Source organism: Oryctolagus cuniculus, chromosome 12, assembly GCF_051225735.1.
Source record: "Oryctolagus cuniculus isolate XC-2025 breed Fujian yellow rabbit chromosome 12, ASM5122573v1, whole genome shotgun sequence".
Taxonomy (NCBI): Eukaryota; Metazoa; Chordata; class Mammalia; order Lagomorpha; family Leporidae; genus Oryctolagus; species Oryctolagus cuniculus.
The window spans coordinates 9,609,240-9,633,815 of NC_142878.1; the positions used below are offsets into that span (position 1 = coordinate 9,609,240).

The following is a 24,576-nucleotide window of genomic DNA, read 5'->3' on the forward strand; positions in this document are numbered from 1 at the left end:
TCCGTCGGCCAGGCCAAGCTCACGGCACCCCTGGGCGCTGCTCCCTCCACTGCTCCGCTCCGTGGTTGAGTAGTCTGCGTGCTTTGTGTTCCAGAGTCGCTCCGACGTGGGGACATTCGCACAGACTTTCCTGGTGGAGGACCCCCCCCTCCCCCGTCTGAAAATCCGAAATCCCAAGTGCTCCCATATCTCTAAGAGTCAATGTCAATGCTCACAAGTTCTGGATTCGGGAGCCCTCGGGGTTTGAGGGTTCGGATGAGGGGAGCCGCAGGCCTGTATGTGGAGGTCACTGGCCGGCGGCAGGCTTGGCGGTGGGGAAGTGTGCACAGAGCAGACCGGAAGCAGATCGAGGAGCGGCCACATGAGCTCCTTCAGGGTGGGGGGCCCCACAGGCCCCAGCGCGGCCCTCGAATGCAGCACAAGCACTCGGGCCTTGCCAACAGCAAGAAGTGAGCCTGCTCCCTGGGCCAGCACCTGTCACCTGCCTCCGTTTCAGGCTGGGCCAGAGCCATATGGAGTATGCTTTGCCTCAAGATGCGCTGTGACAAGACAGGAACGCTGTGGAGACACAGGGAGGGCCCCGAGTCCTCACTGGTCGTGCCGCTGCCACTGCGGCGCGTGGTGACCCTGCCAAGGACAGGGCAGGCCACCCCGCTGTCCTTTGTTCTCACAGTCACAGGGCGCCCGCTGAGGCTGTGGGGAGACGCTCTTCCCCAAAGCAATCGAGAAGGGACTGGCCCCGTGAAATCCCTCAAAACCGTGCTGACCACACAAGCCCGAAAGCAGATAAAAAGAACACCACGAGCTGCATGCAAAAGTGCCCACTGCAAACGTTCCACAGCTGCTGCTAGGGTCGGAAGTCTTTCCCCGGGCCGGCGTGCCAGCCCAACTTCTGGAAGGCTCCCCGAGTGCCAGCCTGGTCACTCCTGCCACGACCCTGAGGGTGGCCGGGGCTGCGGCCGGGGTGGGGGCTGCTGGGTGAGGGCGGGGCCCCGGCTCCCTGGCGCTCTCGCCGCACTGGGGACCGGAAGTCAAGGAGAACACGCAGCCTGCGCAGCTCTCCGAGAAGGCAGCATCTACTGTAAACTTCTGGAAAATCCAGGCTCTCTGCTGCCAGAGTCCGGCAGCTTCCAGAGAGGCTGAGCCGAGACGGAGACAGGCACGCCGGCGTCCAGCTCCACCAATGACCACACAGCCCTGTCTGTCTGACACCCAGCCAGGCCCCCGCCCTGGCCAGGCCCACCGGCAGGCAGGGACAGAGCTCATTTAGGCCAGCAGCTGCCAAGCCTGGCGGGGGTAAGGACGCAGAAAATGACACATTCCTGAAACTCACCCTGCCCCCGGGACCTGAAGACAGGGATCTGCACCAGGGCGTGGGAGTGTGCCAGTCTCCGGGGGTGGCTCCAACGACCCACCAGGCTGAGTAGCAATGGGCACCAGCAGAAAGAACCCCATGGATCAGGGTGGAATCTCAACACCCAGAGCTCCTGGGGCCACAGGGATCTCACTCCCACCAAGCTGCCAGGTGCAGATCTCTGGGGCACCTTGGAGAGGAGGGAGACAGGCTGCCTGCCTGGGGACCAGCAGATGGCCTGGAGACAGCAAGTCCCTGGGAGTGACAGGCCCCCAAGCGCAATGTCGAGGATGGCACAGGGAGGACACAGAGAAGGACCTGCTGACCACATGCACAGCCAGCGGGGACCCCTCCTCGCCCACTGGCTCTGGGAACAAGGGGACAGGAAGACGGCCCCCACGGGCGCCCAGTGCATCCTGCAAGCTCCACTTTATTCGCTACGTAACTCTCCTAACAACCCCAGGAGTGCAAACAGAACTGACCGTCCCACTGCGCAGACTAGCAGACAGACCGAGGCAGACAGAAGCCTCGTAGGTCATTCTGGAGAGAGAGGCGGGACGTGACCCGGGGCACCTGGTTCTAGAGCCCGGCTTCCTCATGCTAAGGCCAGTGAGAGCTCAATGGAGAACAAAGGAGGGAATGTTGGCGGAAAAGATCTCCCGATGCCCTCTAGGGCCTGACTGCTCTAGACAAGGGCCCTCCTGAAAGGGCCGGCCCACAGCTTCTGGGCCCCAGAAACACAGCCCACCACTGTCCCTGGGAATGTCGTGGCACGGAGGCACGCCACGCTCGGGGCCACTCAGGACCACTGCGCCCCCCTCCAAGTACTGCCTGCCTTTCTGTGGCAGGCATCCATGCTGGGGCTTGGGGACGGGGACAGTGGAACCAGTGTTAGGAAGCAGGTGGGGTCCGGGGGTCCCTGCAGAGTCCTTCAACAGAGCATCCGGGTACCGGGGTGGGCGTTAAGGACGGGAAAAAGGCCTCTTCCTGTTGGAAGGGGTGGGGTTTCGGGAGGCAGCGGTCAGAGCCAGTACTGCCGGGGCTGCCCCTGTCTTGCTCGGTCTCCAGTAGCAAGGCCGGCCCCGTCCTTTCAGCCAATGGCACCTCCACAGCCCCCCTCCCCGCCACCCCGTTTCACCTGGCAGGGTATCGGAGTCTGAACAGCTTTCAAACCTTGCTACGCCGGTGGACGGGGACAGGAGGAACGTGTAATCATAAAAAAGACGGACTGGGCTAATTGCACAAAGTTCATTCCCCTTTCTAATAAATATTTACCATCTAGTGTTTATAACTTCTATGTTTGGACTTTCTTGAAATGCTCTGTTGAATGAAAAACATCACATTATCATTGGCTAAAAGAGGAGACAGCTCTCTTTGCCAATAACTTCTGCAACAAATGCCAGCTATGGATGCCAATTTTTTAAAAATTTTTTTTGTAGCGCATATTTCCATAGACAGCTCTGGGCCTTAGGGCATGGGGGTTCAGTGGGGATGAGGCGGAGGCCCCCAGGGCCCTCAACGTGAACATGGACCATGTGTTACTTCTCCCTGGTTCCCTGGTATGGGAATATTTCAGGGAGCAGCGACCTGGTTAGCATTTGCAGCCTCGGCTGCTCCCAAAGCAAACGTAGCAATATTTTCCCAAAGTCGTTTGCCCCACACCTCTGGGCGAGGAAATGGTTTTTAATTGGATTGGTTCTAAAACAGCTGTTGCTGGTGAGTGCCAAGAATGAAAGTCCAGCCAGAAGGGAGCTCCGCCTGCAGCCGCCGCCTGGATGACCAACAGCTCAGAGAGAGCTCCCGCGGCGAGCAGGGCCCAGCCTGTCACTCCCCGCGCCCAGCGCCTGGCCATTCCTACCCAGAGGCCTCTGCTATACTCTGAGTATAGTACTTCTAAAATGCATACCATTACCAAGGCAGCGACTCGACTGAAAAGGTTTGCAAATCCCCCCCCCGCCCCCAAGACTGGTAACAGAGTCCTGCACGCGTTTCTCCATTGACACACCACACGACGCCATCTGGCCATGGGTCCAGTGGCCACTGTCATGTGGATGTCAAGGGGAGTGTACACGACACTTTGAGATGGCAGCCTCGACCCTGATGTGGAGAGAAACACCTGGGCCTCCCAGGAGCAGTGACACGCGTGGGAACAGCCAAGAGCGTGGCAGCACACGGCCACACTCAAAACTCACAGAGACTATCGTCACCCAGCAGAGGACAAGAGGTCCTCTTCGTCCTATATTTTTTAAGGATTTATTTATTTATTTGAAAGTCAGAGTTAGAGAGACGGAGAGATGGAGAGGGAGGTCTTCCATCTGCTGGTTCTCTCCCCAGATGGCCAAAACAGCTGGGGTGGGCCAGGCCAAAGCCAGGAACCAGGAGCTTCCTCTAGGTCTCTTATGCAGGTAGCAAGAGCCCAAGCACATGGGCCATCTTCCACTGTTTTTTCCCCAGGCCACAGCAGAGAGCTGGAACGGAAGTGGAGCAGCCAGGACTCGAACCGGCGCCCATATGGGATGCTGGCATCCGCCGGAGAGGCAGCAGCAGAACCAACACTGCCCAGCCCTGCTCATGGGATTAGTGCTGCCCTCAAAGCAAACCCCATCTTGTTCTTCTATCCCCCTTTCCATGCGCCGTATCCCAGAAAAAGAGAACGTTCAACGCCTCACCAACAGTGCATCTCATGGGTTTATTCCCTTGGAAGTGTATGTCCTATTTCATTAGTATTGGTTCTATAATAGGCTTAAAGGTTCCAGAAAGTTTTAAGACAAAAGACCACACACACATCCATATGCGCGAGCACACACACACGCGTGCACACATGCACATACACACGGGCGTGTGTACACACGCGCACACATACATGTACATGCACACACACGTGCGCACACACACACATACACACACACGCACGCACTTTTCCAAGCCGCCCGAGAGCTGTGCAGGGCCGGAGGCCAGCTCAGAGGCCAGCTAGAGAAGTTCTCACCCACACCATCCCCGCAAGAGGAGCCCAGGCCTTGGGGACTGGGACGGCGACCTCAATTCCTTGATGCAAATGCAGCATTCGAGAGGGGGGGGGGCGCTTCCAGATGGGTGGGCTGCCATTCCTTCAGCACACGCGTGTGCGAGCACAGCTGGCTGTCACTCTTCCTCAGCACCCAGCAAGCAGCATGTGTTGCTCGCTTCTCGGAAAGGGGCCGAGAGGGGCTCCGAGGACATCGCTGAGAATTCTGTACCACAATCCCCTCGAGGAGGCACCCAGAGACGCTGTGGGGACTGGCGGGGATGGGACAGGTGGGGTTGTCCACCTGAAGATACAGGTCAAAGCCAAGGTGACCTGCACCTGAAGCCTCGGCTGCTCCCAAAGCAAATGTAGCAATTGGCCACGTGGCCAGAGCTGAGCCGATCCGAAGCCAGAAGCCAAGAGCCTCTTCCAGGTCTCCCATGCGGGTGCAGGGGTCCAAGGACTTGGGCCATCTTCCTCTGCTTTCCCAGGCCGTAGCAGAGAGCTGGATCAGAAGTGGAGCAGCTGGGACTCGAACTGGAGCCCATATGGGATGCTGGCACTGCAGGTGGCAGCTTTACCTGCTACACCACAGTGCCGACCCCAACCATCTTACAGATGCATGAAGGGGACCCGCTTTGTGGTGCAGTGGGTGAAGCCGCTGCTTGTGACGCAGCCATCCCTGAGCAGAGTACCAGTCCCTGTCCCGGCTGCTCGGCTTCTGAGTCTGCTTCCCGCTAAAGCACCGGCGAAGGCAGAGGACGACGGTCCTCATCCTCGGACGCCTGCCACCCACTGTGATGGAGTTCTGGGCCCCAGGCTATGGCAGCTGCCTGGCGAGTGAGTCAGCAGATGGAAGCACCACCTTTCTCCCTCTCCCTCTCTCTCTCGGTCACTCTTTCAAAGAGATAAATATTTCTAAGAGAGACATGTAGAGAGAGCTCAAGGTAGGTCTGTTTACGCAGGTAGGCACCAGTCCAGGACTCCTCATCCTTTGTGCAGATCCACGTTTCCACCCACACCAGTCTCCTGCCGAAGACTTTCTTGGTAACAATATGGTATAGGCCTGCTGGAAACCAATTTTTTCAGCTTTGGCACAACAGAAAAACCAAATTCTTATGCATTTACTTTCAAATGTTTCATTTCTTTATCAGAGAGGCACAGAGAAAGACAGAAAGCAGCGAGCACCCATCTGTGGGTTAACCTCCAACTGCACACCACGGCTGGGGCTGAGCTGAGGCTGGGAGCCCGGAACTTCTCCCCTGTGGGTGGCAGGAGCCCAATCACTTGAGCCGCCACTGCCCCGGGGTCCAGGCTGGCAGGAAGGTGGGGTCAGGAGCTGCCGCCAGCATCAAGGCCAGGCAGGCTGTGGTGGACACAGGCAGCTGAAGCGCCAGGCCCACCCTTGGCCCCCACACTTACCTTTGAGCCATATTCCTGCTGGGTGAACAGCTGTAGCCTGGTCGCCTTTTCTTCCCTCCGCGCCTTAAATGGCCTTGCCCTGTACTGCTTCCAGCGAGAAGTCCGCTCTGTCTCTAACAACCCGTCTTCTTGCTCCCTGTTCAGGCTTTCTCCCCAGAGCTGCTTGCAACCGTGCCGTCATGGTGATGATGAGCGTTGGCCTGCGTTTCCTCACGGGGGCTGATGAGAGTTCTTGGATCTGTGGTCTCACAGTTTCCACCGAATGCAGAAATTTCTCAGTCCTTTTTTCAAGTATTTTTCCAACCCCCCCCCCCCCCGGTCAGCCCCCAGATCACTAATTCTGTACTGCTCGTTCGTTCTTCGCTCTCTCCATATGTCACCTTGGATAGCTTTCTCTTTGCCTTCATAAGCCTTCTCTGCTGCGATGTCAGGTTTGGCATCAGTCCTATCTAGGGTATCTTTCATGCAAGAAACTGCCGTTTTCCTTCCTGGGAGTTCTGTACGGAGATGGAGACACACACACACACACACACACACACACACACACACACACCCCTATCTTTGTGTCACTGTCTGCATGATCTCTTCTTCCGCTACCCTCTCGAACCTGGCACGTGGCTATAACTACTCTCTGAATGTCCTCAGCACTAATTCTCTCTTGGGGCTTTGGGAGACCTGGAGCCAGACGTGTGTGTTCTAGGCCTGCCGAGTGCTGAGCAGTCGTCTGCGTCCGCACACACTTCGCAGCTTTGTCCCAGGACCGTGGTGAGTCCCCGGCAGCACTCTGATCCTCGCAGACCTTGCTCTCAGGCTTGGTTAGCTGGGACCTGACCAGCACTGGGTGCAGAGAAGCCAAGCCCTGTGAACCCCACTGGTGCCACGCCAGCTCCGTGGGGCTGTCCTCTGACCCTTCCAGGCGATTCCTCCCCTGCTGCAGGCACTTCGCTCACTCCTAGGTGACCGCGAGGTTGGATCTTCGCGGGGGACCCTCTGCAGATCTCTGTGCAGCTCTTTCTTCCATGGTGCTGTTCCCTGTGAGCCCTGCCTGCCTCAGTTTCCCTGGATGACCAGCTCTGTCGCCTTATCTAAAGAAGCCCACTGCCTCTCTGTGGTGCTCCCCAAGGCCCACACAGCCGTGGGCTCACCTGCCCCCTCTCCGCCTCTGCAGAACCACGCAGCTTGCTGGACAGGGTCCTGCAAAATCCCCACTTCATGTATTTCACTGCTTTTTGGTTGCTTCCGACAGGAGGGTAAATCCGAAGCCCATGATCTCATTGACCTGAAAGCCGAAATTGGGCCCAGGCGTAAACGCCACTGAGGACCACGCCCCTTCATCACAGGATCCCACCGCAACCGTCAAGAGTGAGAGCGAGGACCACGGCTGGAAAGATCAGGGACGGCACTCAGGGGAGAGAGCGCTCTGATCAGCGCTGGGAGTCTCTGGCTGCAGACGACGCCGAGGTTCAGCTGCAGCCGAACACCACAGTGGCAGGCGCCGAGGCTAAGCACTGCTGACCTTGGGGAAGCGCAGATACTTTCGCCCCCGTCACAGACGGGAATGAGAGTGACCTGGGCAGGCGACGGGTCCTAGGCGTCAGCACTTGACACGGGGCAACTCCCCGGGAGCTTACCAAGGACATCAAGGCTGAGAGAACGAGAAGCGACCACCGGGCAGCAGCCCTGGGCCTTCACGGCACTGCCTAGAACAGAAGGAGCCACAGGAGCCGTTGGCATGGCCCCTGCAGGACGTGTGACCAAGTCCTACCGTCATTCTGGGGAGCCGGATGCAGAACCGTGGAGTGAGCCTTGGGGAGTGGCGCGGGGCTGCCTCAAAATGCCGGAGGAAAAATGGAATTAGCAGATAAGTTCACTTCTGTGCAAAAACTTTTTAAATCCATGTGTAGTTTTTCCTAAGTTCATGGAAAGGCATATGATGAAAAAGCTATGCACAGGTTGCAAAAAATTCAAAATAAACCTATCTGTTCATTTCCCACAAACATTCTGAAATTCCCCCGTGCATTACCCAGGAAGGTCTCCAGCGTTTTCTCCACTCTGAGCTTGTCCACAGGTTCCTCTGTGGGAGTGTGAAGCCAATAAGAAGGACCCAAGAGTTGGCTGTGGGGTCATGGCCGGGTCCCATGACGACAACCATGTTCAGCACCCACAGCAGGCCAGGCACTGCTCGCTGCACTGGGGAACCCTGAGAGCAGCAGAGACGGCTTCCCCCAGAGGTTTGTAACCGAGGAGGGGAGATCATCACGCCCAGGATCATAGCAACACGCAAATGCCAGAGATGCTGCAAGGTGCCACGTGCCCGAAGGCTGGAGACCCGGGTGCTGCAGGGGTGGAGGGCGGGTGGTCATCTTCAACACAGTGGCCCAGGCAGGCCCCCCTGAGGAAACAGAACTCAACACACGTGAGGGAGGCCATCACATGGAGAAGTGACCACAGAGCCAGCAGACGCCAGTGCGCGTCCCTGCTGGGAGTGGCCAGGCGGGCTCCAGGAAGACCCTGGAGGCCAGCAGGGCAGAAACAGAGGGAGGGCAGGGGCCCGAAGAGCAGGCTGGGGCAGCAGATCCCAGCGTCGGGAGATGATGCCATAGAGCAGAGAGCCGCACTGGCCACGCCCATCCTCCGCGGAAACACTGACCCAGGAAGGGGCCAAGGCGCACCCCTGCGAAACGCAAGCCCTGGAGCCCTGCAGGGTGGCACTGTCTGGACCCTACTGGAGGCAGAGCATCTGTCCCAGGAGGCAGAGGCCGCAGCTCCTCGGCTCTCAAGGGGGCCCAGGCAGGCGTCTGATGCTCCGCCTCCCCCATCCCCAGGGTAGGGGAAGAGCTGGGAGTGACACATTCACCCCATCAGGCTCTAGGTCCAAGGGAAGTGACGCGAGCCTTGCACGTGGGGTCACCACCATCAGCCAGCTGTCCTGGGGGCCGTCGCAGTGACTGCCATGTCTCTCCCCTAACCTGATCACCAGCTAGCTCAGGGCAGGACGCTGCCAAGGACGGCGTTTCATTACTGGTAAACTCCCAAGGAGCCCGGGAAAGCAGCCGCAGTTCCTGGGAGCTGGGGGCAGATGCCCAGCCTCATGGTCACTCACAAGCGCGCGATGTCACCAGACACAGATCTGGGCTGGGGCTTCCAGGAAGCAGCTGACCTTGAACCGAAGGGATGCTAACGAAAGTTCACACAACATGGGGCGGGGGGGCGCCCTTCTTCCCTTCCCTCAGTAACAGACGCATGGGGTCCACCGCCCAGCCCATGGGAATCCTGGCCTGCTACTTAGTCTCTTTGAACCTCTGTTTTTACACCTGTTAAAATGGAGTTAAAAGCCGCTGGTCTGGGGGCTGCAGGCAGGGCTTCACGGCACAGGGCGGGCAGGGTCCAGCCTGGGCAGTGGGGAGCCCCCATACGTGCATCTCCCCCTGTCCCTACTCCCCAGTCTCCCGGTTCCTGGAGGGGAAAATGACCCTCGCTGGCATGGAAGAGCCTGCCCAGCTCCACGCCATCAGTCCTGCCCCGCGGGGAGGGCTCCCTGCTGGGCACGTGACACAGCATCACCTCCATGGAGATGTCCCCTGCCCATGGGTGCGACTGCACACACACACACACAGACACACAGGTACGCATGCATGTGTGGCCATCTGTGTGTCTGTGCATGTGAACGCCTGTGTGTGCACACGTGCGTGGGCGTGTGCATTTGTGCAGGTGCTGCGTGTGAATGCCACTGCCTCCTGCCGAAGCCAGGCCCGCGGAGGCCCAGCCAGGCCCGCGGAGGCTCAGTCAGGCCCGCGGAGGCCCAGCCAGGCCCGCGGAGGCCCAGCCAGGCCCGCGGAGGCCCAGCCAGGCCCGCGGAGGCTCAGTCAGGCCCGCGGAGGCCCAGCCAGGCCCGCGGAGGCCCAGTCAGGCCCGCGGAGGCCCAGCCAGGCCCGCGGAGGCCCAGTCAGGCCCGCGGAGGCTCAGCCAGGCCCGCGGAGGCCCAGCCAGGCCCGCGGAGGCTCAGTCAGGCCCGCGGAGGCCCAGCCAGGCCCGCGGAGGCCCAGCCAGGCCCGCGGAGGCCCAGCCAGGCCCGCGGAGGCCCAGCCAGGCCCGCGGAGGCGCAGCCAGGCCCGCGGAGGCCCAGCCAGGCCCGCGGAGGCCCAGTCAGGCCCGCGGAGGCCCAGCCAGGCCCGCGGAGGCCCAGTCAGGCCCGCGGAGGCTCAGCCAGGCCCGCGGAGGCCCAGCCAGGCCCGCGGAGGCTCAGTCAGGCCCGCGGAGGCCCAGCCAGGCCCGCGGAGGCCCAGCCAGGCCCGCGGAGGCCCAGCCAGGCCCAGGCCCTCTCCCAAGCCCTCCCGGGGCTGCTCACCTCCATGTTCCTGCAGAAGGTGGCGTTGGTGCCGAACAGGATCTGGCACTGCTCATTGGCGCTGTAGTGCATGCCGGGCAGCTTGTGGGGCAGGCGCACAGCGTGCTGGCTCCTCGGGTCCGTGACCAGCAGACAGGCGCTGACTTTGGATCTGAAACAGCCAAGGGACAAGCCGACTCGCGTGCGTACCAGTCGGGATTTTGTGCCGACTTGCCAGTCCTGGAGCAGCACGCGCCTCTGAATCATGTATGGGAAAAGGACCCAGGCGCTCGGACGTGAGCAGAGGAAGCACCCATGTTGTCGGGCTGACCTCCCGTGCAAAGTGAAACAATACCAAGAGCTGACAGCGTCCGAGCAGGACTCCGGGCTCCCAGACACCCGGTGGGGGGCAGAAGCACGAGAACTGACGAGCGCGTTCACTCCTGAGCCTGTTGGCCACTAACTCTGAGGCTGACACTAAGGGACTCGGGTGGCCCGTGGGGACAGACCCCGACAAGGGTCTGAAACCGACAGTCAACTCCACGGAAGCCTGTGGACAGAATGGCATGGACACCTTCTGGGGCACCCCTCCACCAGAGCTCGGCTGCAGGGCAGCCTGGGGCGCCTCTGGGGCGGCGTGTGCTCCCGGATGTAGGCTGCAGAGAAACGAACCCGGGTTCTTCCCGAGACAGCACCACAGGGCGGACTGTGATCAATCATTTAGACGGAAGGGGAGCCCAAGGAGACGCCAGGCCCGGGGCGGTGGTGGCACCCACGGCCTCTTCAGGGCCAGCTGAGAACTGGACAGGAGCCTCCGCTCTCCCTCTCACACTTGGCCGGAGTCGCCTGACTTCTCGGGCGGTGACCCCTGCAGTGCTGGCTGCACCACATGACTCAGGACTTACCTGAGGAAGTTTTCCAGGTCCTCGCGACTGCAGGGAGACCAGGAGAGGTCGCTGGGGTTGCGGCCTTTCACCCACTCCCCAGACATGACGTGGGAGCGGCCGGCGCAGGACGTGTGCTCGTCGTCATGGTTCATGCCCAAGCTGTTGGGAGGAGAAAACAGGTGCGCTTCAGCCACAAGTTCAAGGTCACAGGTCCCGGAGTTCAGGCCTTCGACACCAAAGGCGAGTGGGATTGGCGCTTGTCCTCTTGGGGCAGACGGAGGCCCAAGGTTTGGCTCAGGTCCATTCAGCAAACAGCTGGGACCTTACACTCATTCCACTGGAGGCTGGTGCTTCCGTTTGCTTCCTAACACGCAATGCTCCTTACGGGGAAGAAACTGTGCTAAGGGCCGGGGGTGGGGTGGGGTGGGGGGACTGTCCAAGACCAGGACTTACAGAATCCGGAGGGGCCAGTGCTGTGGTGTAGCAGCTTAAACCGCCAACCGCTGTGCCGGCATTCCATATGGGTGCCGGTTCCTGTCCTGGCCGCTCCACTTCCCACCCAGCTCCCTGCTAATGCACTTGGGAAGAGCAGCAGAAGATGGCCCAAGTGTTTGGGCCCCTGCCGCCCACATGGAGACCCAGAAGCAGCTCCTGGCTTCAGCCTGGCCCAGCGTTGACCACTGCAGTGGGGAGTGAACCAGTAGATGAAAATTTCTCTTTCTCTATAACTCTTTCAAATAAATAAATAAATCTTGGAAAAAAAAAAAAAAAGAACGTGATGGAGGTCGTTTCTTCAGTCACGCAAAGTGGTGGCTTTTTGGTCTTCATCACTGCACCTGCCACCTCCCCTGCCCCACTGTCCCTGAGAGGCACCAGGCTGCCGTCCAGGCTCAGGTGGCTGAGCGCCGTGCAGCTCACGCCACTGCTGGGTGCTGAGTCCAGGACAGAGTCCCAGTGTGCATAAGGACTCCTGTTCTTTGTCAATGATCCCCGGGGCTGGAGGAGAAGCAGGCTCATTCACTCACTCACTCATTCATTCATTCCAAAAGTTTTTCAGCTGTTTCCCATGCACCGGGTACCAGTGCAGAAGACAGAGGGGTGCACGGGACAGCATCGCAGGCCGGGCGATGAGAAGCCAGACGCAGCTCACCACTGAAGGCGCTGCAGGTGCGGTGCCAGAGCCAAGCCCTCCCGTTCCTCCTCACAGGTCTCTGGCCATCTTCCACCAACTCCCTGCCTAGTGCTTGGTGCTGACGCCACCCCAAGATGGGCCTGTTGGCCACTTACTGGTCCCCGCTGTCTTCCACCTGCCTACCTTGTGGGAAGAGCTCCCCTGGGCTAAGCTGACACCGGGTGGCACGAATGCACTCGGGGGAGGGCCCAGCAGGGTCCCCTCGCCTGCCAAGGGCCCGCTTGCTGAGGGCCAGCTGTATTTACCCTTCAGCCTACCAGTGCCAGGGGTCCTGTAATCCATGCACGTGGATACCTGCTGGGTTAACCGATAAAGAGCAAAGGGGTTGTTTTCAAGAAAACGATTTTAGCTAATAGCTAAAACAGACTGCTGACAAAGTGCATCTGGGCAAGACGGCCTGTAAAAGATGAGGGACGAGTCATAAAAATCTGCTCCCAGAGGGTCCCTATATAGACAGACAGACAGACACACACACACACACATGAAACTCAGTTCAAACTCCTATCACAGGTGTGTTCTGTGTGAAGAAGGTGGAGTGTGACAAGGGACATTCGCCCTCAAAGGCAAGGCTTAACCCAAAACATAAACTTCGTGAAAAAACTAACTTCATAGCTTACACTAACACATGACATGGGGCCAGCATGGTGCCGCACAGGGTTAGCCTCTGTTTGTGACATCCATGTCCCATATCAATGGGCTGGTTCAAGACCCAGCTTCTCAGCTTCTGATCCGGCTCCCGGCTAATGCACCCGGGAAAGCAGCGGACCAGGGCCCAAGTGCTTGTGCCCCTGTCTCCACGTGGGAGACCTAGGTGGAGCCCCAGGCTCCTGGCTTCAGCTTAACACAGCCCCAACTGTTGCAACCATTTGGGGAGTGAACCAGCAGATGGAAGATCTGTTTCTCCCCTCTCTCTTCACTGCTTTGCTTTTTGAATAAATCAACCTGTTTTCCAATAAGTAAAGACCCCTCCCTGGTCTGCACAGCCTCTGCCGACAGGCCTGAATCCCCCAGGATGGCTTCTCTATCAGTACCTGGCACACAGCAAGTACTCAGGAAATGTGAGTCAAATGGAGTATCCTTCCAGTCCTGAAGAAAGCACCCCCCAACCTGGAGAACCCACACCCAGGCCACGTGAGCCAGCTGAGTGCAGGAGCACATTGCTGGGGGCACAGGGAACTGCCTCCGGCTCTCCCATCCTCCTGCCTGGATGTCGGCCACCCTTCCACTCAGGGTAAAGGAAGAGCCAGGAAATCATCATTTACTCTGGCCCAGGAGAACAGCTGAGACAGATTTCCAACAGTGTCTTTGCTGAACACAGTCAGTCCTGGTTTTCAATGCAATTACTCAGCTTCCCGGCCACCCCTCATTTCTGTCTCTTTTTTTGGTTGGCAAGAAAAAAATATTTATTTACACATATTTACATAAGAAAGCAACTTCCAGTCAGCTTTTTAAAACATTCTGTTATAATTAAAAAAGGTTTTCAAATCCTCCTTCCTGCACAACATTCTTTCTGTTTTTATTCTCAGTATGAATTATTTCTTTTTGAGGTCCTTTATCTTTTTTTGTATTTTACTGTGACAAGAACACTTAATATGAGAACTATGCTCTTAAAATTTTAGGCATACAACACAGTACTATCACTTCTAGTTACAGTGTTATACAGCACATCCCACTGTTAGCAAAAGTTAGTGTTGTACGCTGGTATCTGCTGTTGGCTGTAGCTACAGTGTCTCCCCTGTAATCATGAGTGTTGTTAAGCAGGTGTCTGCTGTTGGCTGTAGCTACAGTGTCTCTGCTGTGATCATGAGTGTGGTATAGCACGTATCTGCTGTAGGCTACAGCTACAGTGTTTCCACTGTGATGAGTGTGGTACAGCAGGTGTCTGTTCTTGGCTGTAGCTACAGTGTCTCCCCTGTGATCATGAGTGTTGTTAAGCAGGTGTCTGCTGTTGGCTGTAGCTACAATGTCTCTGCTGTGATCATGAGTGTGGTATAGCACGTATCTGCTGTAGGCTACAGCTACAGTGTTTCCACTGTGATGAGTGTGGTACAGCAGGTGTCTGTTCTTGGCTGTAGCTACAGTGTCTCCCCTGTGATCATGAGTGTTGTTAAGCAGGTGTCTGCTGTTGGCTGTAGCTACAATGTCTCTGCTGTGATCATGAGTGTGGTATAGCACGTATCTGCTGTAGGCTACAGCTACAGTGTTTCCACTGTGATGAGTGTGGTACAGCAGGTGTCTGTTCTTGGCTGTAGCTACAGTGTCTCCCCTGTGATCATGAGTGTTGTTAAGCAGGTGTCTGCTGTTGGCTGTAGCTACAGTGTCTCTGCTGTGATCATGAGTGTGGTATAGCACGTATCTGCTGTAGGCTACAGCTACAGTGTTTCCACTGTGATGAGTGTGGTACAGCAGGTGTCTGTTCTTGGCTGTAGCTATGGTGTCCCTACTGTGATCATGAGTGTTGTTAGGCAGGTGTCTGCTGTTGGCTGTAGCTACAGTGTCTCTGCTGTGAGCCACACTCACAGTGTCTTACAGCAGATCTCCAGAACCTGCTCGTCCTGCTTGGCTGAAATTCACGGTCCACTGAGCAGCAACTTCCATGTTTCCCTCCCTTCAGCCCCTCGCAACTGCCCGTCTGGACTGGACTAGCTTAGCTGCTTCATGTTAGTGGAATCTTGCAGCATCTTTCCTTCTGTGACAGGCTTGTTTCATACAGCATAATACAAAGGGACGCAAAAAAGTTTATGGAAAATAAGTTTTATGAAAGATATATTTTTGGGGCAATGTTTTCACCAAAATAAACATCTTTCAATTCTATTTTCCATAAATATTTTGGAGTACTCTTGCATAAGTGGTTACTTTCCAAACTACGTAAATAACTCTTGCAGCTGAGTAGCAAAAACAAATATAAAAAACAAACCCCAACAACAAATGCCCTGATTTTAAAAGGTGCTCAAGCAGTGGATGTTTGGAGCAGAGGTTAAGGTGCTGCCTGGAATGCCCGCGCTCCACGTCACAGTGCTTGGGTTCAAATCCACTCTGCTCTCTCTCCATCCAGCACCACACGACGGCTCACGTTCTGTGTCCCTGTTACTCACATGGGAGACCCAGGTTGAGTTCCTGGTTGTTGGCTTTGGCCTGGCCCAGCTCTGGCTGTTGTAGGCATTTAGGGGGTAAAGCAGTGGATGGAAGATCCCTCTTTCTCTCTCTCCTTCAAATCCATCATTCTTCTTACAAGTCACATTTTAAAAAATGGGCTATAGACTCGATAGACATTTCTCCAAAGACAACAGACACATGGCCAGCAGGTACATGAAAAATGCTCAGGGTTTCCAGTCATCAGGGAAATGCAAAAATAACCAGCAATGGGAGATGGCCTCAACCTGCTGTGCTGGTACCACCCGGCCTCACAAGCACCCGTGAGGATGCAGAGACCCTGGGACCCTGCACACTGCTGGCGGGAACGGGCAATGGTCACACCGCTGGCGGGAACAGGCAATGGTCACACTGCTGGCAGGAATGGGCAATGGTCACACTGCTGGCGGGAACGGGCAATGGTCACACTGCTGGCGGGAACGGGCAATGGTCACACTGCTGGCGGGAATGGGCAATGGTCACACTGCTGGCGGGAACGGGCAATGGTCACACTGCTGGCAGGAACGGGCAATGGTCACACTGCTGGCGGGAACGGGCAATGGTCACACTGCTGGCGGGAACAGGCAATGGTTTATCTGCTGGGGAAGAGGAGCATGCAGCATCCTCAAGACATTAAAAATGGAACCACCCTGCGACCTGGCTATCCTACTCCTGCCGATTTATCCAGAAGAACCGAAATCAGGATCGCAGAGAGAGCAGCGCCTCCATGCCCATGACAACAACCCGCACGTCTCCCGGCAGACGGCAGGACAGACACATCCCAGTGTACGCATGCAGTGGGGGTATTAATCCACCTTTTACCAAAGGATATCAAAAGACATCCACTTCCAGTTGGATTTAGGGTTTGATGTCTGTTTTATGGTTATAGTGCGCTTCTATAAAGCTTCCTTACGTGTACGCATTTGTGAGGCAGAGAGGGACACGGACCTTCCATCTGCCAGTTCACTCCCCAAATGCCTGCAATCACCAAATGCTAAAGCCAGGAGCCAGGAGCTCTATTCTGGCCTCCCACCGGGGTGGGAGGGACACAGCACTGGGGCCATCATTGCGGCCTTCCCAGGTGGCCATCAGCAGGAAGCTGAAGCGGAAGCAGAGCATGGACCCAAACCCAGGCCCTGTAACACGGGACAAGGGCCTTCCAAGCAATGGCTTAGCCCACTGTGCCCCCACACCTGCCCGACTTGACATTTCTAAGTCAAACTGGTGAGAGATTTCAGAATCCATTGCAACGGCCTGGGCTGGCTATAGAAGGTCGCGGGAACACCTGGTGAGAAAGGGCTCAGCTTCCTCTCACAGGGGTCAGGATCACCACCTCGTGTGGCCGGGTGGAGCTGCCCTGTGTCCACCCCTGCCAGGCGTGGCCCTGATCCAGCAGGAAAGGTGTCACAATGGCCACACCCAGGACCCTCTGAGTCCTGGTCTGCGTCACAGACCAGGGTCTCCACCTTAATCGAGTTCTTGCTCCAGAAGGGAGGAGGAGAGGTCTCGGCCTGCTCACATCAACAACGGGATATGTCCAGGGGCCAGGAGCCCAGGAGAAATGAGCCTGTTGCCTCTTTAGGGAATGCCAATGGTTTCAGCAAGCCCCAGCATCCCCGATCCGGGGAGGGTGGATGGGAAGCGCAGCCGGGAGCTTCCTCAGGGGTCTCCCTGCCTGAGGCACCTGTCCCCCCATCTCCCCTCACCAGGTTCGAAGGCCTCGCCGGTCGTGTTGGCGAGAACAGCTCCACATCGCCAAATCTGCACCCTTACCAGCGAGAGGCAGCACCCGCTGATCTTCAGGAATTCCCAAATCCCCCAGCGGGAGCGCCTTCTCCCCCTCACCACCTCCACCGACGTGGTCAGTATTGGAGGCGGCTGCCAGCTAGCGCGGTGGGGGTGGGGGGGAGGCTGTCCTGCCAGAGCCACACACACCGCCCGCTGCCCCAGGCTGCGGCCTCCCCAGCAGCCACCTCCAGACGGGTTTCCAACCAATAATGAGATGTCTGGAGAACCGTGGATCCGAGGTCCGAGGTCCACAGCGGGGGCGCGGCAGGGTGGGGTGAAGGGGAGTCTCGAATGTTCCTCTTGGGACCACTCCCCAGCCTGCCCTGCTGGGCACACAGTCACTGCCCCCATACCATCAGCCTCTCCCGGCCTGTGCCCTGGGTGCCCTCTGCCCGTGCTCAGCGGGGTGCCTCCTGAGCTCCTGCCTTCCGGGACCCGCCTCTGACCCGGGCGGCACCCAGTCTGGCTCACGGCAATCGGGCAGGGACACAGCGCCACAGCAGTGCACAGCTCCGCCAACGAGCACCGGGCTGGCGGGCTTGATACTCGAGGTTCCCACAACGCCCCACTGAGGCTATATTTAGAGTAAATGAGAGAATACCCAACTGAAAACCCCACGTAACTTCAGGTCCGCAGCCCAGCATCTGTTATTTCGGGTGGCGTCATATTTAACGAAAATGAGCAGTGTTCAGTCCACCCACAGAGCGCGGGACTTGCAGCGACCATGGAACACAGGGCACACAGGGGCCTCACGCCCCACGTGGCCTGGACTTTTCAGACCCACTGCGAACCCCAAGGCTTGGGGTTGACTTTATCTTGAAGCAGAATCACAGGTTACTCCCGCGCTGGCTGCAGGGAACGCCATGGGCGGCTCTGGGGATTTCTACAATGCTCGCCTCCTCCTGGCCTCCCCCAGATGCTGGAAGTATAGGAGGCAGCATGGGGTCCCAGACTCGGGGCATCTGCCCTGCTGTGAGGGTCAGCTGCAGCCTGTGCCAGGACAGCTCCGGGATGCGTGGTCAGGTGTGCGACTCGTGTCCGACTCCAGCTCAGAGCGGCCTGGGCTGAGTTTGTGAAAAATGCTTGGGGTGGGGTTTGCAGAACCCAGGGCGCCAGCTCCTGTGCCACGGCCTCCCCACTGCAGGCAGCGGCGCTGGACCCGGCCCTGGGACGGCAGCCCTGCAGGCACCTGGCTGGGCGGTCCCCACTCAGGAGACATCTGCTGTGACAGGAACGGCCCAGGACAGCCCAAGGAAGGCTGGGCAGCTCTGTGCTCCTGCGGTGAATTAACTCAGGATGGATCGGTGCCCCAGGGGGGCAGGCTGTCCGCAGCTGGCGCCCCCTGCTGTCCAGACTGCGCCCCAGCCATCAGATACCCAGAACTCTGCCCTCCAAGGACGCAAAGTCACATGGGGACAGGAGGCTGCACTCACTGATGCGAGATGAATGGGGTTAATCATCGTGATCACCAACGACCTCACTCCTGGAGGAGAAAACAGACACACACACACAGGGTGGGGTGGGGAGAGAATCTTCCATCTGCTGGCTCACTCCCCAAATAAAAAAATAAAAAAAAAAAAGAAGTGGAACATCCAGGACGTGAGCCAGTGCCCATATGGGAGCTCAGTGTCACAGGAAGTGGCCTAAGCTGCCATGCCACCGGGCCGGCCCCTGTATGTGGGATTTCGATGTCCGTCCCAAGAGTCGGGTACAGCCTCCCTTCAGGGCAGACCTGCCTGAACTGTGTCTGCGTGAGGACGTAGGAGCACAGCACACAGGGAAGACTCACATCAAGTGGGCTTTTCAGTTTAACAAAAATCAACAAAAGAGACAAGACAGATTACGGTCGACGCTGCCCCTGCTCAACTCACCAAGCATGTTGCACGTGCTTGCGTATGTTCGCATGTGCACACTGACACGTGATTCTAATGTTTCATGACACACATTTTGCATGCACCCCAGGCACGAGGTACACAGTTTTGATGTGAGCAGTGGCAGGAGCGTGAGGTGGTCCCTTCCAAAGCAATTTTCAAAGATCATTTTGGCCACGTTATCCTCCTGCCTTAGACACGAGCCCTGTATGGAGATTCCAGTTCTGCCTCTTGGCAGAGCCAACGTGGAATCTTCGAGCGAGGCCCAAGCAAGGATAATAATGCTGTCAGCTACTCACTCGACAAACATGAGGGTACTTCAAAAGGCTGGTGGAAGACGGAAACACGAGATGAAGTTCATTTTGGTGCGAGATTATTTGACATCTGTGAATATGAGGTCTTCAAAAAGTTTGTAGAAATGCATACTATGAAGAAACTGTGCACAGATGTCAACTTTTTTAACCAAAATAAACTCATCTTTTAACTCCATTTTCCCACAAGCCTTTGGTAGGACCCTGGCACGTGTCGAATGCCTTCCAGGTGCTCTAGGTGCTGGGCTGGTGGAGTTTCCATTCTGTCGGCAGCGAGGGGCGGGGTGAAGGGAGGACACTCAGCCGAGCACCTGGTGGTCCACCAGTGTGGACAGTGTGGACGACAGGATGGGCTCCTTTCTTCCCAGCACAGACATCCCCCTGCAGGCAGCAGGCAAAGCCCAGCTGCAGGCTCTCCAGGGAGGTGGGGAGGAAGGTGGGCGGGGCTGAACTGAGAAGCTCTGCCCACCACTTGCCATTCTTCTTCCAGTTCACACCCAGGGGACAGGGCAGGCCTGTTCTTGCAGACTTGGCCCAGGCCCTGCAGGGGAGACCCCTGCTGAGAGCGCCATGGGGGTGCTCCCAGGCTCAAACACCTCCTAGGCAGTCCCCCCGCCCACAGGACAAGCATGGAGAGCACTCATCCACACCACGTGTTGGCTGCTCTGCCTATAAAGGGGCTAAACACAGTGGCCTGGACACAGCCTCTGTGCCCTCCCCTCTCATCAGCAGGGCCTCGACGGAAGGACCCGTGTGGACAGCCTCAGCTCCAAACACCGCAGCACTCACAAATCAGAGGCCCCGGCACGCCTCTGCCCGCCCAAGGCTCAGGGTGTCACTGGGACTCTGCTCCCCCAGCACCACTTCCATGTGTAGGAGGCACGTGCCCGCACACAGAGGGCTCCGAGCACACAGGCTTGAGGGGCTCAGAGCTCCTGGCTCCCTCCCCGAGCCTGTCTGCCCAGGTGCTCTGTGCATGGCGGGGGGGGTGGGGGGGGCGCGGGTCTCAGGGCTGAGCCTCGGCTCCACGGTGGCTCCACAGGACCAGGTGCACAGGGCACAGGGGAGCTGAGGACCAAGAACTTCCTTATCAGACGCGCTGCCAAAGTTCTCCAAGGAAAGATGGGGAGGGACTGCGTGGTGGGGGATGTGCTGAGGGCGGGATGTGCTTTCTGCTCGTGCGCCTCAAGAGGAACCCCCAAACGGTGCTGCAGACCCCAAACTGGACTAGGGCATGACGTGGGAAGACGATGAGAGCCCCTCCAAGATGACAACCCTGGGCTAACAGAGCCCATTCTCCGGAGGTCACGGAGGACAGCACAGGACTGGTACCCGCCCACAGGTGCAGGGGCGGCCAGTGCTACCAAGCACAGAAGGCAGAAGTCCTGTGTGTGTAGCTGGAGAGCGCTTTCTGTCTCAGGGAAACTTACAGCCTCCCCGGGAGCAGGTGCCTGTCTGTCTCCTGTGCAGCGCTACAGAGGCAAGCACATCAGAAGGTCAAGGTCAAATGGTCCCAACCAACACAACCCCTGGGCCCACACGGCCCAAGCTCTGCAGTGGGGGAGGGAGCAGGAACAGGTGTTATTCTTCCCCTTTGGTACCCAGTGCCTGACAAGGCCCAGTGTCCAGGTGACCTTGAATGGATGCCCTTGAACCAAAGGAACCCTCCCCCCACCGCCCCAGCACTTTGTCTTCTAAGGTGATCAGGCTTAGCACATCTGCCCAGAGGAGGGAACCCCTGGGCAGGGGCACTGGACCCTGTGGTGGCTAATGGAGTGAGGAGTACAAACATGATGGAGGCATTGGTGCCGCCGCTATGGTGTAGCGGGTACAGCCGCTGGCTAGGACACTGGCATCCCATATGAGTGCCGGGTTGAGCCCCAGTTGCTCCGCTTCTGATCCAGCTCCCTACAATGGCCTGAGTACGTGGGCCCCTGCGCCCACATGGGAGACCCAGATGGAGCTCTTGGCTTCAGCTCGGTGCAGCCCCGGCTGTTGTGGCCATCTGGGGAGTGGGAGATCCCTCTGTCTCTCCCTCTATCTCTGTAACTTTGACTTTCAAATAAATAAATAAATCTTTAAAAAAAAACACACACACAGTAAAGGCATCCTCACTGCAGACTATGCTGGCCCACTCCCTCCTAGGCAGGCGTCTGTCCACTCCCGGGCAGGTGAGGCTGCTGCTCACTTGGGTCTGAGCTGGGGAATGAAGATGGGGGCTGAGCTGCTGACGCCCTAACCCCTTCCATCTGTGCTCTTTGTCGACTGACACGGAGTCCACTGCTTGCCACAGGTCAGGCATGGCGCCAAGCACACATGTGCCTGTGGAACACCCATCTAAGGAGGGGCCTCTGTCCACACAGGCACTGGGTGGGGTGCTCAGAGTGGGAGCAATCCTGAGAGTGCAGGGGGAGGAAATGCTATGTGCACAGTGGGGGCCCCCTGCCCAAGAAGTGGGGGGCACTATCACTATTCCCCATGGGCCAGGCAGCACCTGTCAGATAGTCACCAACCAATTCACCATTATTACCCCACTTCACAGAGCAGGGAGCCGAGCAGGGGTTGAGAAGCTTGTCCAAGGCCAAAAGCATCTGTGGTTAAGGGCGCAGCAAGAGCTTGGCCGAGGCTCAGTCCTTTGAGGTGAAGCCTGCCCGTAGCCAGTGGACAGCAAAGGACCCGCACCTGCTCACAGGTGCAGCAGGCAGGGAGCCTTCAGGACACTGTGAACTGTGTGCATCCACTGTGTAGCCCCGCAGTCAGCAGGAAAATCCCTCCTGGCTTAGAGGTGAAGAGCCAGGGGCATCCGAGGGGCCCAAGCCTGGCTCTCGGGACACTGGGACCTGCAGGCAAGATGGTGTGGACTTGGCTGGGGAGCAGCCAGGAGCTTTCCTTGGCTTGGAGGAACTAAACCTCTGCTCTCGGGGCATGGGTGCCCTTCTTGCTGGATGCCTCCTATTTCTCCCGTGGGAGGCACAGATCTGAGACATTAACAGTAGCAGCTCTACCCTCCAGCCGTCCCCCACACGCCTGAGGCTTGGAGCTTAAGGCCGGGAAAGGGAAGCTGATGGGGCAAAAGACCACAAGAGTGGGCACAATGTGGCTCGGGAGTGATGGCAGGCAGCGTGGGGGACTCTGAGATTATTTGTGAAATACATCCGTCCACACCTTTTCGTTAAACTTTTTTTCTAGTGGCTGAGGCATTTTATTGGACGTTTGGCGATCAGCTCTGGGGATGCACCTGCTTCATCTGGCGTGGGGGTCTGCAGACGAGACCACGGCAGACCCAGTCCCTGTAGCCCCGGAACAGATGCTGGACTCGTCCCATGGGGCCTCCTACCGAAATCGGTAGAGCTCCTGGCTATTTTTGCCCTGAGAAGGATTCCCCCAGCCTGCCCTCCAGGCCTCCCGAGGTCAGCACCTGCCATCCCCGACACCTCAATGATCATAACAAAAAGTCTCTACTTGGTCCACTTCCAGGTCTTCCTGAAGGTAGAGAAATGTGCACAGCCGCTTTAGTGCATACGCAGTTTTGTCTTCCAACAGTTCCCACGCACTTTTCTCCTCTGACGGTTGCTTGTTCAGCAGATGCCGGGGGCTGGCCTGTCCTTTGATTTCCTCCACCAGTCTCCCCAGCGCTTGAAGGCACGGGTGATTGCATAGACGATCTTCCCTCAAACCGCCCTCTGCCAGGGACAGCGGTCTCCGGCCCTCGGGGTTCTCAGCGCACACAGGCGTTGGTTCTCTCCATTTCAGGAGCTGTGCCCCCTCCTCCTGATCCACTGGGCACTGACCTGGCCTTCTGCTTCCCAAGACCGAGTCCACACTGGCTCCTCCAGCAGGCTGAGCCATCCCAGCTGCCGACTCTACTCAGCTTGTCGATGTTAAAACCATATAAGGGTAGTTCCAAAAGATTGCGGAAAATGGAATTAGAGATTTAACTGAGCAAAAAAAATTTTTTAATTTATTTTATTTGAAAGGCAGAGTTACATAGAGAAAAGGAAAGGCAGAGATCTTCCATGCACCGATCACTGTCCAAATGGCAACAGCCAGAGCTGTGCCAGGCTGAAGCCAGGAGCCTCTTCCAGGCCTCCCACACGGGCAGGGGAGCTGCCTTTCCCAGGCACCTTGGCAGGGAGCTGGGTTGCAAGCAGAGCAGCTGGGGTGCGAACCAGTGCTGGCGCAGCAGGTGGAATCCTAACATATTGCACCACAATGCCGGTCCCCAAAATTGTTTTGAAATCCACACACAGCTTTTTCATAATCCAAATTTTCCATGTGTTATGAAAAAAAAAAAACTTGCAGCTGAATGAACTCACACTTAATTCGCCTCCCATCTCCCCAGGCACGTTTGAAGTCCCTCCGCACGGCCAGGGGACTGCTCCAGATGCCAGCTCCTCCTAGAGCTGAGAGGCGGGCTCGAGGCGGCCAAGGGTTTGCGACATCCACGCTCTCAGCCCCTTTATCTGAAGCCACGTGGAAGCGGCAGCCCTGAGCAAAGCGGCCTGGCCCTGCCGTGTGCAGCCAGCTGCTACAGAGCTCCCCCAGCCCTGGGCCGCCTGGGCCCTCGGAAATCCACCTTCTGGTCGACCTCACCTGCCCTGGCCACAGAAGCTCGGAAGCGATCCCAAACCGGTGCTCGTCCAAAGTCCCTCTGCAGACGTCAGGGTCAAATCTGTTCGGGCGAACTTCGCAGCCTGCTGTCAGAACATCTTTCGCAGGTATTCACTTCGCTCTGGGTGAACCGGCTTACAGCAGACGTTTCTCTCCCAAAGAAACGAAGGACAGTCCTTTTTTTTTTCTTTTTAGCCGCTGACATCCCTACGCAGACGAGGGTGTTTTCTGAGCCCCTGGACTAAGCAGCTTTGATCCCTGGAGTGTGCATGCCCAGAACCAAGTGACTGCTGGGTTCTCAGAGAGGGCTTTTGTCAGCACGCAGCTAGGTGCACCGTAGAAAGTCAAAGGACACACAGGGGGCAGGAGACGGAAACTGAGCCCCTCTCCCACGCCCAGGAGCTCCCCAGGCCCTGCTGCCTGTCCCAGAGACCATCTCGGGGTCAGCTCTCCCAGGGGCACTGGAAACCAGCCCCCTGCACTTCCTAACCCCTTCGGTGACTGCACGGAGGCGAGGCGGGGTTAGCAGGCAGGCGGGGCTGCGCACAGAACCTGCTGCTTCCCAGTTAAAGCTTAAAGACCCCTGGGGACATCAAAGGGCAGGGGATGCTGGGCCGCAGGACCCCCAAGGACAGGCTTCTCCTTCCTTCCTCAGAGGCTGCGCATCAGGGAGGGAA

General features: G+C 57.7%; 1 protein-coding gene across 2 annotated transcripts in view; it reads right to left on the bottom strand.

Moving 5' to 3' along the window:
* ADAMTS17 (ADAM metallopeptidase with thrombospondin type 1 motif 17) overlaps positions 1–24,576 on the bottom strand; it is a 269,013-nt gene that overhangs the window by 105,364 nt on the left and 139,073 nt on the right. For both annotated transcript variants that reach the window (XM_051822951.3, XM_089311139.1), the window contains 2 exons: positions 11,013–11,153; positions 10,129–10,279 (listed from right to left, as the gene is read on the bottom strand). In XM_051822951.3, coding sequence (XP_051678911.3) covers positions 10,129–10,279; positions 11,013–11,153 — 292 coding nt within the window. The remainder of the gene's footprint in view (positions 1–10,128; positions 10,280–11,012; positions 11,154–24,576) is intronic.